Source organism: Dermochelys coriacea, chromosome 8 (genome assembly GCF_009764565.3).
Source record: "Dermochelys coriacea isolate rDerCor1 chromosome 8, rDerCor1.pri.v4, whole genome shotgun sequence".
In the NCBI taxonomy this organism is placed as follows: domain Eukaryota; kingdom Metazoa; phylum Chordata; order Testudines; family Dermochelyidae; genus Dermochelys; species Dermochelys coriacea.
The window spans coordinates 50,409,245-50,428,408 of NC_050075.1; the positions used below are offsets into that span (position 1 = coordinate 50,409,245).

Consider the following 19,164-nt stretch of genomic DNA (forward strand, 5'->3'; position numbering starts at 1 on the left):
CTTATATTTCCCTTTTAGAGGGCCAATGAATGTGAAATTGAGAAATGTTTTTGCACTCCAAAGTGCAAGTACATAAAAGTATAAATATAGACCTTCTCCTCAAGAGCATCCAGAAGCATTTGGTTACTTTTCTGACCAAAATAAAAGCTTTTATTTATTTATTTCTATTTAAGAGCCAACACATCTAAGACAATGAGGACAATACTCTTGTCCTCACACTCAGTTATCACAAATTCTAACTGCAGAATTTTTATTGTTGGCAATGTGAGAGCCCAAAAGTACTGAGCTTGATGTTCTGAATCCAGGATGAGTTTTCAGTTTTAGGAGTTGGAAAAACACATTTTATAAACAAACTGAGCCAATCTGATCTGGAGCCATTAAGAGACTGAATATAGAATCCCAAGAAGCTACTTTTACAAAGTAACAGTAAAAAGTCAGTAAGAATCTTAGGACTTACAGCTTCACAAGTGATAGTATCCAACGTATTTGGTGGTTTACAATACACATTCCAACCATTTTATAGGCAGATAACTTGTTCCAATCTCCTTGAAACTAGTGCTGTAGCTGTTTTATTATGTACTTTGAATATGCTGGTATCCAGAATTGCACTGGTAAATTCACTCTGGGACCTTATCAAGTGTACAGTATCAGACAAGGAATTTATCTAGTTTGTCTAGGAACTGCAACACAAATGTTATGTAAAAATCAACCTCAGTTTAGAAAATCCTGCAATAATGTACTGGAGCAGGTTCGGAAATGTCGCTTCCAAAACAATATAGTATCTTAAAGGAATATCAAATTATGCCAAAAAAATCAAAACAGACACTTGCCACTCTCAGAAAAAGAGCTCCTTTTCTAACCTAAGGTTCCAACTTGCTTTTAGGGTACATCTAAGTCAGCTGACAAGGGCCAGCCATGGCCTTTAATAGCAGTGTAGACATACGCCTAGTTACCGAGTCAAGTTACAATTAGTCTTCAAACATTTTTACTATGACCATAATCAAATAGTGGAAAAAAGGGTGGTGGCATTCTTTCGAGTTCTAACCATAAAATAATCTCCCATATAAATTACTAAAATGAGACATTCAAAATACGACTGTACATGCCCTCTGAACTCCGGTAGGCATCTTAAATTTGAGCCTTTAATATGCCCACAGGTTCTTAGCTGCCTGGGGCTTGACTCCCTCTTGACTGGGAAAAATAATGTGGTTATACTTTCCCAAATGGTCATCCACTGGTGGCATAAAAATGAGACTCACAGGAAACAGAGCAGATGTGAGATTCTCCCTCTTCTTTAGAGCATCAGGAATGAAATACTTAATGTTGACATTTAATCATCATCAGGCTTCTGAATTAGCACCTGACCTGGATGAATGGGGCAGCTCCCAGTAGCTATATCTAAAGTGATTACAATAGAGCAGGGGTGGGCAAACTTTTTGGCCCGAGGGCCACATCTGGGTATAGAAATTGTATGGCAGGCCATGAATGCTCACGAATTTGGGGTTGGGTGCAGGAGGAGTTGAGGGCGCTGGCTGGATGTGCGAGCTCCAGGGTGGGGCTGGGGATGAGGGGTTTGTGGTGTAGGAGGGTGTTCTGGACTAAGACCGAGGGGTTCAGAGGGTAGGAGGGGGAATGAGGGCTCCGGCTGGGGGTGTAGACTCTGGGGTGGGGTTGGAGATGAGGGGTTTGGGGTACAGGAGGGGGCTCCAGGCTGGGACCAAGAGATTTGGAAGGGGATCAAGGCTGGGATAGGGGGCTGGGGCACAGGGAGGGGAAGCTCAGGGTTGCAGGCTCCAGGTGGTACTTACCTCAAGCAGCTCCTGGAAGCAGCAGCATATCCCCCCTCTGGCTCCTCCACAGAGGTGCGGCCAGGCAGCTTTGCTGTGCGCTGCCCTGTCCACAGGCACTGCCCCCGCAGCTCCCATTGGCCACAGTTCCCAGCCAATGGGAGCTGAAGGGGGTGGCGCTTGGGGCAGGGGCAGCATGCGGCGCGGAGCCCCCAGCTGCCCTATGTGTAGGAGCTGGAGGGGGGACATGTCGGTGCTTCCAGGAGCCGTGTGGAGCAGCCACCAACCCTGCTCCCCGGGAGCCTCACAGAGCAGGGCAAGTCCCAGACCCCATTCCCCAACGGGAGCTCAAGGGCCGGATTAAAACGGCTCATGGGCTGTAGTTTGCCCAACCCTGCACTAGAGGCATGCCTCCACTGCAAAGCTACCTCAAGTGACCAGTACTCAAGGTTAGCTTCAGCTGGGAATGAGCAGCCACAGAGCAAAGCAATACTAGAATTACTGTGTCCTCACTGTTGCTGCACTCACCTGGATGCATTGCTAGGAATTCTTTGTACTGCTGCAAGCTGAATCACTGATTCTTTTGGGAGAACTTGTTTGTCCTTCTAGGCATCCAGGAAGAACTGTGGGAAGGCACTGAAGGACTACCAGCACTCAAGTGGTTTAGTCGTGCAGTCTCACTGCAAAGTGGAAGGGTTACCAGCTGAAATGGAAACCTCACCCAGGTTTTAGCCTTCAGCCACAGACAAGCCAGCCAGCCTGGGTTGAAAGCATCAAACTCAGATGAAAGGATTGTGTGTGTGTGTGTGGATGGGAGGGGAGCGGGGTAATGCCAGAGTAACAGCCAAGTTAACTGCAATGAAGACCTATCTTGATTCAAATTTTGGAAGTTTTCTTCACAACTATAACAAGTAGAGGTTTTTGTTTATTTAAGATGAAAGCAGATATACTGAAGATAGGGTGACTAGATAGCAAATGTGGGAAGGAAAAAAAAATCGGGACGGGGTAGGGAGGTAATTGGTGCCTATACAAGTCCCCAAATATCAGGACTGTCCCTATAAAATCGGGACATCTGGTCACCCTAACTGAATACAAAGATAGGTGCAAAACACAGGAACAAACCAATCCAAGTTCTACCACCACCCAAAATGAACATACTTCTCTGAGCAAAGTTTTTTCCCCTTCCTTCTTTTAAATTGTGCATTAAAACATTTAAGAGAAGCAGGTTTAAGAACTACAAAGGGCATGCTTTATAAAGTACAGAAATTAGAGAGGGAAGAGATCCAATAGGTTATCAAAGACCATGCCCAGCCAATGCAGAACAGCAGTCCATGTTAAAATCTAGTTTTAAACTACGCAAGTGATGGTGCTTTCATCGTTTCATATTGGATATTACTCCTAGTCTAATAAACCCTGTATTTAAGGAATTATTCCTGATATTGAACCTAAATTTCTCTCTCAGTTCGATCCCATTACTCCTCCCCAGGGGCCTCATCCACTGAAGAGTGCCATCAACTTCAATGGGCTTTGGATCCGGCCTTATAACTTGCTTGGCCACTCTGGACAGTTCTTCTACTATCACTGGTATTTATAATCTGCAGATATTGAGGGTTGCACTCTTGTTGCCCCTCTCACTAATCAAACAGCAAAGCTATACATGTTCTACTTTAACTCTATCAGAAATCAGCCCCTCCAAATCCCCAGCCATTTTGGAGACTTGTTATTGCAATTCTTTCCAATTGGTTGCAATATTTCTGATACTAAGCTGTGCAGCATTGTATAATATTCCAGGTGCAGTTTCATTACTCATGTAGCAAATGGGACCACCACTTCCATGGTTTGGGACATGATACCTACACATCAACTCTCTCTCTCAAAAAAGGGGAGAGGTGGGGGGGGAGGAGAAATCCACATGAAATATGAGTTTGTAATGCTGTATGTTGGTAGAAGAGCCAATTTTCTGTCCACCATCACCTCCATGTCTCTTGTTCCATTTTGGTATTACTACTTTCTAAATTCCTCTTCCCACACTTTTGATTATCCGTGTTTTGGATTTTCTCTGTGCTATATTACCTTCCTTTTATTTTTCCTATTTTAATCTCATTTTTTACATCCTGCCTGTTTTGTTTTTTAAAAAACATCCTGAGTGCCTTTATATTAATTCTTTGTTCTTACTGATCTTTGCAACTTATTTCCATTTGGTACTGTGACGGAGAGAAATTAACATTCTTCCAGATCCTGAAAGCATTGACATTTTTTATATAATTTTGGAAACAATTTTAAAAGGTGCCTACCAACCTTCCCTCCCTCACTTTCCATTCCCCCCCCTTGCATCTTGTTTTATGAATTTACCACAAGTTGCCAGCATGGACTCTTTCCTTGACAATTTTCCCTCTCCTCATGTATGCAACCAACAATATGAAACAAAAAGGCAATGTAGGTTAAAGACCGAAGCTATCATATTTAAACTGATCTATTCTCCTTGAAGTCCAGGTATTTCAAATATCCCTCTGCAGTGGAGAATTTTCTCCTCAGTGAGAACATTTCAGGCTGACCTATTTCCCCACCCCTCCCTTTTAAAGAAGGAAAAAGCCTCAACCAGTAGCAAAAACAAAAAAAAATCTGCTACCTCTCTTTTATTTCTCCTGGCAACCTTGAGGAATTCCATAAGGATCTGTAATTGGGCAGCATGGGACTCCTGTAACAAAAAATTACATTTAAAGAGAAAAAGTAGATTAATTTTATGCACAACAATTCTTAGCAGGCATGGAAACAAATCACTTTCATTTAGAAGTAGGGGAAAGGAGCAGCACATTAAGTCAATTACAAGCAAGATGGTTTTGCTTTGTTTCTAGGTTTCAAAGTTCTGGCTGGCACATGGCAAAGTTTTACATTATAGGACACGAATATTCTCCTTTTGTGTATTACAGGTGGTTAATAGGCAAAGCACACTTTTCATTCTCCTCCCAGTTGGAGTGATTTCAGACCCTTTTGGAACAAAGGTTGCTTATCCTCCACTGTTGGCAGATCTTGAGCTTTCACCTCTAATCAATCAACCAATCAAGTGAAATAATTTGGTTTCAGAAAATGACAACCCTTTCCCCAAAGGAACATTCTACAGAAGCACAAAAAAAACCTTTGGTAATGGAAAATAAACTCACTAGTGAAGATTAGCTGTTTTGGGAAAGAGATGTTTCAGTTTCCTAAATAAATTAATTCCTTACATTTTCCTTTGCAATGACCCAAAACTTGAGGGGGCAAGAAGGAAACAGGAATGTAGATTCTCTCTCTATTCCTAACATCAGTGCACCACTAATACTAGACAGACACACGGAAGAGCAATTTGTACAGATCTTAGAAAAATTAATTTACTGTAGTTCTGAGTATGAGCTCAAAGGTGAGCCAGGGGAAGGGGCATCAGGGATCCATTAAGGGGAAAAACAGCTGAGAAGGATGGGATAAACTACTTTTCTGGTCTGGTTCTTTTGCTATTGTAATACGTTTCCAAAATAACCAGAAAAGGAGGTAGGTAAAATTTACAGAGGAACACTTAGTTTTTAAATCTGAATGGGTACCTCCAAAAGTGTAAGTGAAGCATTACTATTCCTACACCTAGATGATTCTTCTATTCTGAAGAGGCTAGTCTTATAACTGAACAGGATGATATGAGCTCTCCATTTCAAAGCTCTCTCCTCAATCATATTTGTGGTGACAACCTGATGCGTTTCACATTTGTCACTCCAAGGCTTCCAGAAGAAAACAGATTTACTATAAAGTCTGACCCCAGCCCAATGGAAAACTTTAAACAATACCCCCAAGGGGTCTGTCCTCTATACACAGGAAAGTACACACGTAAATCCTCACACAATCTAATTAAAAGACCTCTTATTTTAATATAGCAATTTTGTTACCAGAAATGTAAAAGGGATTTTATTTTAATGTATTTCATTTCCTCACAGGAAGCCAAAGCCAAGCAAAAAAGATGATGACTTAATTGATCTTGAAAGCCTCTAAGACAGGGGTCCTGACCCCCAGTTTGAGAACACTTGAGGGCGACATGAGGTTATTACATGGGGGGAGGGGGGTCATGAGCTGTCAGCCTCTACCCCAACCCCCGCTTTGCATCCAGCATTCATAATGGTGTTAAATATATTAAAAAAAAGTGTTTAATTTATGGGGGAGGGGGCACTCAGAGGCTTGCGATGTGAAAGGGGTCACCACTACAAAAGTTTGAAAACTACTGCCGTAAGAGTTCTTAATCAAAAATTATTGTACTAATGTACATGCCACCAGCATAAAGTCTGCCCACCCATGTATCAACTGCCATCTAATTCCACTTCCAATATAGACCATTGACCCTCTTACACACACTTTTTCATAGAGTGGGTTGCATTAGGCCTGTATCCTCTCACATTGTTGGTTTCAGCTGATCGTTTTTCAGCAAGATAGTCAGTTCCAGAATTATACTCAAATACCAATTATAACAAAATTATACAAACACAAATTGACTTCAGTTTATTCATAGTGACAGATGGCTTTTAGCTTATAAATTTCATACTGCTATGATACGCAAGACAACTACAGTTTTCCTTTAAGCATAAAAAGGGAAAGGTCCCGATTTTCAGAGATGCTGATTGCTCATAAATTCTCTTGGCTTCACATTGGGAGCTGTAAGGGCTAAAAATCTCATGTTTCACAGTAATTATTTCAAGGTGCAAATAAATTAGTAAACACATGGAGCTCCCCTTAAAGGGTTATTGTTTAGTTAGATCCTCACATTTTACATATCTTGAAATCAAATGTTCACTTAGCAAATGTCTAATTATATCAAAGAAAGACAGTGTACTCTAACTGCCACTTGCTTGGCAGGTCACTTTCTGTATTCCCTTTCCCACTGATATTTTCTCTCAGCTTTCTCTTCAGCATTATCCCGCCTCAAGTGAGATCATAATGTTTATCGTATCATACTCCAATACTGGACGTCGTTTGTGGTCATTAAAGTCAGTGAGATGGAGAAGCGTTCAATACTAGAGCAATGGGATCCTATAGAAAACCCTAAGATTAATTCTGCATTACGATTCCATTGCAAAAACAAGGAAATAATTTTGGACAGAAGATGTCTGTGATTAATCACAATTAATTTATTAGTAAATGAAGAAAGATAAGAAAAGCTCCTTACTGCCTCCAACTGCTTCTTCTTTTGCACAAGCAGCTCCAACATCAAGTTAACATTGGCCAAGTCAAGGTTATCCTGATCAGTTCCCAATAAGTCTTGAAATATCTGCCATCTATGTCCATTCTAAAAAGAGAACAAAGAGCAGAGGAAGAGAAGGTAAATACCAGTCAGAGTTTTTTGACATAAGATATTTAAACTAGTACTGCCGTATTTCAACCTTTGTAAAGTACACAACAAAGTAGTTTTCAGAAAGAATTCCCCAAAAGTATAGGAAACTGTTATTTATCACACCCCAGCAACAAACTTATCTTATTGGGGGAAGTATTTTGAGGAACTACCCTATGCTGGAGTAGAACTGTAAGGTAGACTTGTGTGTTACCACAAGTCTGGTGCCATTAACAACTTTAGGAATTGGCAAAACAAGTAGAGAAATATCTTTAGCTCTCACTAAGAAGCAAAGCCAGATAAAAACTGACCTAGATAGGACTATCTGACTCAATAATTCAAGATGTTCTGTTACGCTGCAGGATCTAAGAGATTGATGAAAGTTCTCTGACTTTCATTTATTGATTATTCATGCATTTCCAGTTAAGCATATGCATTCACAGGACTGGGGATAAAAGCTGTCAACAACCCAATATTGCCAGTTGGCAAAGTTTACTGTTTTGCTATAGCATGTGTGTGTTACAGCACTAAGTATGAGTAATGAAACAAGAATATAGTACATTTATCAAGTAAAGAAAAGCAGATTTTCATTTCAAGATGTTAATTTCTGAAGTGATAGGTCCCATTTCTCCCTCAATTCTCACACTGAAACAAACACATTGGATTTTAATAGAATAGAAAAAAGTTGAAATAACTCCTAATAGGAAAGGAGTACTTGTGGCACCTTAGAGACTAACAAATTTATTAGAGCATAAGTTTTCATGAGCTACAGCTCACTTCATCGGATGCATTTGGTGGAAAATACAGAGGGAAAATGCACCCGATTTCCACCAAATGCATCCGATGAAGTGAGCTGTAGCTCACGAAAGCTTATGCTCTAATAAATTTGTTAGTCTCCAAGGTGCCACAAGTACTCCTTTTCTTTTTGCGAATACAGACTAACACGGCTGCTACTCTGAAACTCCTAATAGGTGGCTTGTAGGGTTAGAAGAGGGTACATGTGTGTGAGATAAACATGATCCTATTTCAGCACTCTTAAGTCATCCATATTTTAATTAGATTATATGGACAGCAGCAACAATTCTTTACACTATGGTTAATCCATTTCTACATACTACTATTTCCATATGGGACAATCCAGTTTTCAAATAAAAAAAGTGATCTTGTCAGAGTGAAATTAACTGACTAGAAATAATTGTTTTTTTAGTGTTTCAACAACCAAAAATATTTGGTTTAGAAATAAATTGACACTACTTACAACTCAGAAAGTCAAAGAATAAACTACACTTAAATTAGAAGTGTTCTAAATAACCTACTCAACTCAAATATTTGAGCCAGGAGGAAAAAAGAAAAGGAGTGTCATCCACATACAAATACATTTCTTTTTATAAGATTCTTAAAAGATAGTTTAAGGAAATCATGAACACAAAAGACCTCAAATTTAACCTGGCACTAAGCTACCGGAAAAAGTTGTGTAATGTTAAAACAAGTCTTTCATTTGAAACAAACTAATAGAACCTGAAATATCTTGCAACACTTGCTGGATTCCAGTAAAAATGGAAAAAAAATAGGAAGAACAGAATAAATGTTAGTTACGGAAAAGAAAACAATATTTTCTCATTTGATTTGACATTGCCCCACACAAAGTTTATTTTGGACAAAACATTACAGAATACTTGTAAATTTAAAATTAGTGATATTTTTGAAGATCCAAGAATTTTTATTTGAGGCGATCTTAAAAATTATAATAAGGGCTAGTCTTAGAGGAAAACAGAATTCTGCAGAAATCAAAAATAATCTCCACAATGCTAAACTGGTACATCAGGCTGAATAAGCTAATTTAGGAAAAACATTCCAAGAAATAAGTCAACTCCTTGAGGTGTGTGATTCACATGTAGTATGGATAAAGATGCCACATTTGCTTATTGTATACATTATGAAACTTGCCTTAAACAATTACTAAAGGGACTGGGCAAAATCGGTTAGCTAGTACATGCACTTTTAGCTGAAAGTCCAATTCAACTAGACAGGAAGACTTGGGGATACTTCAGCATGGTCTTTTAATTAAGCAAGAACCCCCTACAGGTTTCTGTAGCGCAGGTTAGCCTTAGTTAATACTTTTTTTTTTTTTTTTTTTTTTTTTAAAAACCACCTAATTACGAAAAGCAGTCATTTGTACAACACAGTCCCGAAGCTCAAGCTACCTCAGTGGAAGGCTAGTTGTTCTCCTTCACAGACAATGAAAAACATGAGCTTCAAGCTTTTTAATATTGCTTTCTAAACTGGATTTAGAAAATACATAAATGAGGTGAATGAAGTCAGGCATAGTGCAGGCTGATGTTGTTCAAGTTTCCTGCCCAACAGCTCTGTATACACATTCTGGTCCTAACTCACTAGATCCTCTATGCTTTTCCAGTCCAGGGACTCTAATCAGCAGAAACTACGACTAATTATGATAAACTGTATTCTCATTTTGAGACAAACAATATCTAGAATGGAACCAGATCATTTTACCTGGGAGCAGAGCCAAGATTTCAATGTTCCAAAGGATTTCCTTACCCTTTTATGGCTGGCATGATCATACGCATTAGTTGATTGGTGCCACAAACTTACTACCAGTCTCAGCATATAGCTATAATTTCCAACAACGAATGCCTGATTATTCCCTTTTTGACAAGTGTGCTTTTTTTCAGGTAACTTCCCAACCTCTATCAATCACGTCATCAAAAAATTCATCGATTAATTGTTTTGTTAAATAGAATACCTTTTAAATACTTTTGGATGTTTTCTACATTTTCAAATATATTTATTTCAATTAGAACACAGAATACAAAGTGTAAGGTGCTCACTTTACATTTTTGTTTTATTACAAATACTTGTACTATAAAAAGAAGAAAATGTATTATGTGAATTGAAAAATATAAGTACCGTAGTGCAACCTCTATCATGAAAGTTGAATTTACAAATGTAGAATTATGTACAAAAGTAACTGCACTCAAAAACAAAACAATGTAAAACTTTAGAGCCTACAAGTCTATTCAGTCCTACTTCTTGTTCTGCCAATCACTCAGACAAACAAGTTAGTTTACATTTATGGGAGATAATGCTGCCTGCTTCTTGTTTACATCACCTGAAAATGAGACCAGGCGTTTGCATGGCACTGTTGTAGCTGACATGGCAAGATATTTACGTGTCAGATGCACTAAAGATTCATACGTCCCTTCACGCTTCAACCACCATCCCAGAGGACATGCTTCCATGCCATTCATTTTCATCATCCGAGCAGATGCCACCCACAAAAGGTTGATTTTCTTTTTTGATGGTTCGGGTTCTGTAGTTTCCGCATCAGACTGTTGCTCTTTTAAGACTTCAGAAAACATGCTCCACACCTCATCCTTCTCAGATTTTGGAAGGCACTTCAGATTCGTAAACCTTGGGTCGAGTGCTGTAGCTACTTTTAGAAATCTCACATTGGTACCTTCTTTGCATTTTGTCAAATCTACAGTGAAAGAGTTCTTAAAATAAAGATGTGCTGGGTCGTCATCTGAGATTGCCATAACATGAAATATATGGCAGAATGCAGGTAAAACAAGGAAGGAGACATACCATTCTCCCCCAAGGAGTTGTCACAATTTTAAATAAAGAAATCATGCATTAAACGAGCATCATTGGCATGGAAGCATATCCTCTGGAATGGTGGCTGAAGCATGAAGGGGCATATGAATGTTTATCATACCTGGCACATAAATACCTAGCAATGCCGGCTACAACAGTGCCATGCAAACACCTGTTCTCATTTTCAGGTGACACTATAATTAAGTAGACAGAATTATCTCCCATAAATGCAAAGAACTTGTTTGTCTGAGCAATTGGCTGAACAAGAAGTAGGACTGAGTGGATATGTAGACGCTAAAGTTTACATTGTTTTGTTTTCGAGTGCAATTATGTAACAAAAAAAATCTGCATTTGTAAATTGCACTTTCACGATAAAGAGATTGCACTACAGTACTTGTATGAGGTGAACTGAAAAATACTATTTCTTGTGTTTATCATTTTTACAGTGCAAATATTCGTAATAAAAATTATAAAGTGAGCACTGTACACTTTGTATTCTGTGTTGTAAACTGAAATCAAATATTTGAAAAATATATAAAATCATCCAAATTATTTAATACATTTCAATTGGTATTCTATTGTTTAACAGTGTGATTAAAACTGCGATTAATCACAATTTTTAGTTAATCGTGTGAGTTAATTGCAATCAACCAACAGTCCTACTATTAAGTATGTCTGATGACATCTAAAGTAGGACAACTGCTTGCTTCATTCATGATGGAAGGCAGAGAAGGAAGGGACAGCCAGAATGAACACAGCTGCTGTTATCCAAAACAAGTGATATAGGCTTATTCCACCTAAAGTAAACTCTTTCCTTCATATCAATAGCGAGATTTGTCCTGCATTAACCTAGGCTGTGGAGCAATTCCCATCCAAGACCATTAATAAAAACAAAGAAAGAAGAGTTGAAACATACGGTGCTACTCACTGAATGGTCCAGTTTGAATCGCTTTTCCTCAAATCTTTGCTTCTGTTTGAGGATGAGCTCATTCACTACAAATCAGAAAGAAAACACCATGTTAAGGCAAGAGATGGTGGATAACTTAATGAACGTTAAAAATTCCGCTTGAAGACTGTTTTACCTACTAAGCGTTAATTGTAACGAGATTAACATAAAGATTAGAGAAAAAAATTTTGCAGATTACTAGGAACATTTGACAATGTTATCTACAAGCAGTTTCACCGATTTTCTCTACCTAGCATAATGACAGGTTTTAGACTAGCTGCCGTGTTTTTCTTTTTACGGATACAGACTAACACAGCTGCTACTCTGAAACCTGTCATTATGCAAGGCACTGAATTTAGCCGTAGGGAGTGGAAATGCTCTAATAAATTTGTTAGTCTCTAAGGTGCCACAACTACTCCTTTTCTTTTTCCCTACCTAGTCACTTTCCCTCTTTTGTCTGTGTGTGTCTTTCCTATAGCAACATGGGAGAGACTTTTTAAATTAAAGAAAATGTGACGGTAAAAATTCAAAAAAACAAAAACAAAAACAAAAAACATCCGCAGGACCAGGAGTTAGGGGCAGGTGTAGCTCCCAAAACTTTAGTTCATCTTTGTAATTTACTATGATCATTTAATTAGATTAATTATGTCAGCTACGGAGTTAAAGTACAATCAGGAAAGAGATGAAGTGGTAACTGATTCACTGAAGATTAGCAAGTAGCATCAAACAGGCCAAAAAAATTTTAAAAGCCCCCAAACAACAACTACCCTCTAGCAACATTTAAACATTTCTTTTTTTGGTATAATTTTGTTTCACATATTGATTTAGTCTCCCATACTCACTCTTTGACTAACAACCCCTGTTCCCCATACACGCAACACCCCTTTTTCTTTTTAGGAAGATAAAGTCTGAATGAAATATCAAGGCATGAAAAAATAGAACTGAAAATTTAAAATAATCTCAAACACCCAACTGCAATCGTATTTTTCTGAAAGAATTCAGTGGAGCTCTGTGGGGGCACAGGGGTTCACCCTCTAAACGTAACCTGTAGAATAAAAAAAGTCTTTCAGCTTGTCTATATGGGGAAATTAGTGGGCAGTAAGTTTGGGTGTGAATTTAAATTGCACTAGCTACCCTGCACTAACTCACCATGTGGACACCTTTACTGTGCACTAATAGAGCCCTCAGCCTGTTTAAACTAAATGCACTTCCAAAGTGCATTAAGCTAACGTATTCAAAGGCACTCAATGCATGGTAAGCGTGTCCACACAGGGAGACAGTACAGAGTAACTAGCACATGCTAATTATTGCAGGGTTTTTCCTGTGTAGACAAGTCCTTGTATAGGGTATCCCATCCAGATTTAAATGCATTTTACAAAAAGAGACAAGTATCTGAAACACTATAGTTTCCTTCTTTCCTCCTGACATGGACTACTTCCATGATTAAGAATATCCAGTCGATCATTCTAGGTACCAACCCTTACTGAGGAAGGGAAGGAATTGTCCTTTATTTTTTTTAACTTAATACATTTTGGATTTGAGATAACTGCTTTTGAAGTGTTCTCACGTCACTGACCTTTCATTTGCTATTTTACTTAAAAAAGCAGCTCAACACACAAAACTACTAAAGTTGACATATTTCTCAAACACCAGAGTATTTCTTAGTCCAACTGTCTTCTCTCCTTTAAATCTTCTTTCCTTCCCTTGCCTCAAATCTTTAATTTTTTATTCAGTAGGATAGAAATACATGGGAAAATTAAGATATACATGCCACATGATGCCTCATGGCACACGCAACCCAAGTCTAAACCCCAGGTAAAATTGTATCACACACAGTCTTGTACCTTACAATGGCTGCACCTTGTAAATACCTTATAGCCAAAAATATGGTGTAAAAGGTAGAGTAAAATCAGTTCATAAATCTATGGTCTTCATTTTGCTTCTTATAGAGCACAAATAATAAAGAGCCAGATCCTCATCTAATGTAGATTGGCATAGCTCCATTGACATCAGGGGTGCTATGTCAATTTACACCACCTGACCGTCCCCACCGGATATAGTCACAAGCCTGGGGACTGATGAGTAGATTTTTGTACCTGGAATTGTAAGTTTACAGGACAATTTTGCAAGGCTGTCTTTACTACTGCTAAATTCTTATCTGAGACAGTGTTTCTAATGCAAACAATTAATCCTAAGACTCACCTAAAAAGTTGGGGTAAAGATGGTCTATGTTATCAACCACATAGTTACATTTGGGGCAACGGTTGTTATCCTCCAGACTCTGATGAATACATTTATAGCTATTCAAGGAAAGCAAGAAATAAAACAAGTTAGAGGCCATGAGGAAAAAGGCACAATGAAAGTGTAGTACAGATAACAGCAGAAAAATATATCAGCACTTGATGAGGTGTTCCATACGCCCTGTTAGATAACAGCTGTAAATGGATGGATCTAGAATGGAGTGATACCAAGATGTTCCAATATTAACAAGTAACGTCCTAAAGCAAAAAGGCAATTTAAAGCTTCATATCCAAAACTTGGATGGGCCAAAATCATGTTTCTGTCACAGGTTAAGGAAATCAATCAGCTCATAAATCGGGTTGAAGGACAGTACATAATATACAAGTGTCTGTGCCAACCAGAAGACCCATATCCTACATCTGAAGTCAGTAAATGCTCTGCATAGCACAGACTGGCAGCTTTTACGACTTTTCTAAACCACGGTACATGATAGTGTCTGGAGTCTGTATAAAGTAACTTTGCCATAATTGTCAAAAACTTAGTAAACGGCATTATCCCTAGGCTACAGGATTATCTGGCACCCACAGTAGCTTTAAATGAAACACAGACAAAGCATCTTTGGTCTCAGCTTCTCCCATTTCCTTTCAGCAGAGTGGATCAATAAATGTCATGCCATAAGGGGCTTTCTGCTTCACTGCTAGGAATCCCAGGGACACACTAAACAGACACTGCACCTTGCTGGCAAGGACAATCATCCATCTCTGGGACATTACTATTGTATTATCTCACTCCTCACATTAGCGACTGGAACAATGGACTGATATTATTGAATTGGTGCTGTATCATGGACACCTCAAAGGACTTGCAACAAGCACAAGATACTGCATATGGCACATAGTTGAAGTCAGCAGCTATTTCTCCTGGAAGCATAATACTGCCAGGGAGAAGTATATTCCACACTACAAAACTTAATCTGTAGGATGAGCCTAATATTAAGTGTTACTAAAAGATCAGATAATGTATCAAAAGAATGAGAAAACTCACAAGAGTTCTTTCTATTTTAACCGTATGCAAAATGCACATGGGATATTAAGTTTTATGCTTCAGGGCTTAAGCCAGAGGTGGGCAAACTACAGCCGGCGGGCCACATCCGGCCCACAGACCGTCCTGCCTAGCCCTTGAGGCTACCCCCTGGCCCCTCCCCTGCTGTCCCCACTCCCATGCAGCCTCAGCTCACCGTGCTGCCAGTGTTCTGGGTGGCAGGGCTGGCTCCCTCCGGCTGCCAGCCCTACTGCTCTGAGCAGCATGGTAAGGGGGCAGAGAGCGGGGGGCCGGGAGAGAGAGTTGGATAAGAGGCAGGGAATCCCAGGGGGCAGTCAGGGGACAGGGAGCGGTTGGATGGGGAGGAGGCGGTCGGGGGTGTGGATAAGGGTTGGGGCAGTCAGGGGACAGGGGGGTTGGATAGGGGGTGGGGTCCCGGGAGGAGGCAGTCAGGGGACAAGGAGCAAGGGGGATTCGATGGTTTGGGGATTGTGAGGGGGGCAGTCAGGGGTGGGAAGTGGGAGGGGGGTAGGGACCAGGCTGTTTGGGGAAGCACAGCCTTCCTTACCCGGCCCTGCCATACAATTTCATAACCCCGATGTGGCCCCAAGGCCAAAAATTTTGCCCATCCCTGGCTTAAGCTGACCTCTAACTATCAGATCATAAGGAGGATTAATGTGGGGGACAAAATTATACATCTGCCTTCTGCAGGATTCTTATGCCCTCCTCTGAAACATCTAGCCCTACCCACTGCAGGAGACAGATACTGCAGTAGATGGATGTTGGGTATGATCCAATATGGCAATTCCTAGTAAAACTTTGCAAAAAACAGATACTTGAAGACAAGGGAAGGGGGGATGCCATGGTTTCAAGAGTGGCAAGTAAATTCTCCCCTCAAAAAGGAGTTTGTTAACAAAAATCACATCCTCTACAATTTTTAAAATTTTACTCAATAGGAAGTTGACTGACAATATTTTACCTATAATTACAGGATACTATGAACAACAGACAAGTGCTTTAAGTTCCAAGTGATGTGGTAGCACAAATTTTTTCACTCCGGCCACGTAGCCTTAGTCCTGTTTTAAAATCCTGTTTTTGCCCATTAATTCATTCAGTCACAGTTAACATGCGTTAAGCAGAAAAACAAAATTAAGTTCCAACTGTCAGTGCAAATGAATCTCTAACCACACTATAATGAAAGTATTTACAAAATGATCAACAGACATTTCGTTTAACATAAAATCTTACCAGAAACTGTGTCCACATTTCGTCATGTATGCTTCTTCAATCATATCAAAACAGATGGGGCTACAAGTAAATAAAAATAAAATGGTGCCTTTTTAAGTGTAAGAAAAGCAAACAAGAAAAAAAACAATTGTCACAAAAAAGTTCAAAAGTATTTTCTGTTTGTAAAATGGATTTAAAAAAAAAAGACAGCAACAGCACCTTGGCAATTTAAAAATCAAATGGACACTCAACAGTTACTCTGTGAACGCTGAACGATGTTGTGAAATCTAAGATTTACTGCAATTAGAAACCAGGACAATGTCTACTCACAGAGCTTTCAACAGTTACAAACAACCTCAAACAAACAATTACAGAATCTTTATTACAAGCCATTTAAAAAAAAAAAACCCCTCCTGACAAGCAATGCTAAGTCTAAAACAATAGTTTTTAAGTCAAAAACTTGCTTCTTTTTACACTGCTCAGTTACTGCATAAGACTGTTGTGAGGATGAGTCCAAAATTGTAGGCCAGGAGGACAGGGAAGACCAAAAAACAAAAACAAAAAACAAAACCAACTCTAGTTTTACTAAAACTCTAAACTGACAGCAGGACATGTCAAAAAGAATGTGATATTAACAATGGGGGAAGAATTAGACTTTGTAATCATCAGCACAGAGATGGGAATGCAACCATGAGACAGGGATAAAAAGGTATAAAAGCAGAGAAGCAGCTGCTGATGGAACCTTGCAATGACATTAGCAGAGAGTAGGAAGAGGTGAAATCACCACTCAAGACTATGAAGAAGCAGTCCAAGAAGCAAAAAAAAAAAAAAAAAACCCCACCAGTCAAGAATGGAGTTGTGAATGGCCAAAGGGAAAAGAAATTAAGGAAAGTGGAATAGTTGATGGCGTTAAAAGCACTGGATAGGTCAAAGAGAATGAGGATGGAATTAAGGCTTTTGGATTTACCCAGAAAGAGGTCATTAGTTTTTAGTTAGTGCAGTCTCAGCAGAGCAGAAAGAGTTGAAACAGACTGTAAAGAATTAAGGACATAAGAATGGCCATACTGGGTCAGACCAAAGGTCTATCCAGCCCAGTATCCTGTCTTCTGACAGTGGCCAATGCCAGGTACCCCAGGAGGAATGAACAGAATAGGTAATCAAGTGATCCATCCCCTGTCGCCCATTCCCAGCTTCTGAAAAACAGAGGCTAGGGACACCATCCCTGCCCATCCTGGCTAATAGCCATTGATGGACATATCCTCCATGCATTTATCTAGTTCTTTTTTGAACCCTGTTATAGTCTTGGCCTTCACAACATCCTCTGGCAAAGAGTTCCACAGGTTGACTGTGCATTGTGTGGGAAAAAAAAAAATACTTCCTTTTGTTTTAACCCTGCTGCCTATTAATTTCATTTGGTGACCCCCAGTTCTTGTGTTATGAGGAGGAGTAAACAACACACCTGAGCATTTCAGAGTCACTATCACCATCCTGGTTAGATGGTCTGTAATGTATCCCTACTTCTATATTCTTATGATTCAAGAATGGAATTACTATCCATAGAGATTCCATGGTACAGTTTGCTTCATTTCAGATTTTTACTTCATTTCATTATACACTTTTTTCCATATAGTGCCACTCCCTCACCATCATGACCTGTTCTGTCCTTCCAATATATTTTGTACCCTGGTATTACTGTGTCCCATTAATTATCCTCATTCCACCAAGTTTCTGTGATGCCTATTTTATCAATATCCTCATTTAATACGAGGCACTCTAGTTCATCCATATTATTATTTAGACTTCTAGCACTGGTATACAAGCATTTTAAGAACTTGTCACTTTTTAGCTGCCTGCCATTACATGATGTAATTGAATGGGACTTTTTTCCATTTGACTGTTTCTCATCAGATCCTTCCTGTATTTTATCTTCTTCAATCCTCTCCTCCTTATTAGGACATAGGGAATCTTCATTTATAGATCCTCCCTTAAGGAAGGATCTATAAATAGCCATCAAAAAATTGATGATGAGAAAGCAAAGATTATGAGAATCAATGGCACTCACTAGGAGCATGAGCATGAAGAGAAGGAGGAAGATGGAGCAATAGTTGAGGAGACAAGAGGAAGTGAGGAAAGTCTTGGGCTTCTAGAATAAGAGGCAGTGGGGTGTGTTTGAAGGCAGTTTGAAAGCGGCTAGATGAGAGTAGGATTAAGAAGAAGAAAGTAATCCCCATCTTGTATTATCATCCAACAGAAAAGATAAGCAATAGAATACACAAATTTTAAGATTCTGAATGGTTGTCTAGCAAGATGCAGCATGTAGGAAGACTACAACAATTTTGTATCTAATGCACGTGTCAACTAATATCAAATGTCAAGGTTAACAGTTAAATGAATACACTTTAAGGAACCTTTACAAATAAGTCCTTGATAGGATGCAAAATATGCTAGTCTCCAGCCAGTAAGTCTCTAACAAGGGTGTGCTCCCTTCACAAGCTCCTCCCATGGTTTTCCAACAAAACAAAATCTTTGTATGTCAAAAGATACATTTTTCTGCAACAGGACAGGTATTTGATAAAAAACCAACCTCAGATAGAAACAAGTAGGATTTGACAGAACAGACTACATACATGAAAGCAACCAGAATGTTACTTTTCTTTCTTTACCCCATTCTCTCCATTTCAGCATGGTGTAAGTGAGTAATAATTTCCCACAAGTTGATCCCCCTTTCCACCATCCACTCAAGAGGAGAAGTGGGGTCTTCTCCCAGCCTCGCTCTCATCCATCCTGAAGCAGGAAGGAGGACAGTGCCTTCCAGTCCATCTCAAAATTTCTTAAATCCACTGAAAATGGAAATGGAAGCAACAGCCTCCTCTGGGTCAATTATCCTCCCCACAATGATCCAGACTGGACAAGTATTGCCCTGAAGACTAGATGGAATCTAAATATAAAAACTACACTGGTTCTCA

At 39.3% G+C, this 19,164-nt stretch overlaps 1 protein-coding gene across 11 annotated transcripts in view; it reads right to left on the reverse strand.

Annotated features, from left to right (window-relative positions):
• COP1 (COP1 E3 ubiquitin ligase) overlaps window positions 1–19,164 on the reverse strand; it is a 193,889-nt gene that overhangs the window by 165,791 nt on the left and 8,934 nt on the right. For 8 of the 11 annotated variants that reach the window (XR_006283104.1, XR_006283103.1, XR_006283101.1 and 5 more), the window contains exons 2-6: window positions 16,220–16,279; window positions 13,892–13,989; window positions 11,660–11,736; window positions 6,967–7,086; window positions 4,417–4,485 (exon numbers count right to left, since the gene is read on the reverse strand). Coding sequence is in view for 6 of the 11 variants with exons in the window: in XM_043520140.1 (XP_043376075.1) it covers window positions 4,417–4,485; window positions 6,967–7,086; window positions 11,660–11,736; window positions 13,892–13,989; window positions 16,220–16,279 (424 nt within the window). In the remaining 5 variants the exon portion in view is untranslated. The remainder of the gene's footprint in view (window positions 1–4,416; window positions 4,486–6,966; window positions 7,087–11,659; window positions 11,737–13,891; window positions 13,990–16,219; window positions 16,280–19,164) is intronic. The other 3 variants (XR_006283102.1, XM_043520142.1, XM_043520141.1) reach the window with 1 other exon arrangement.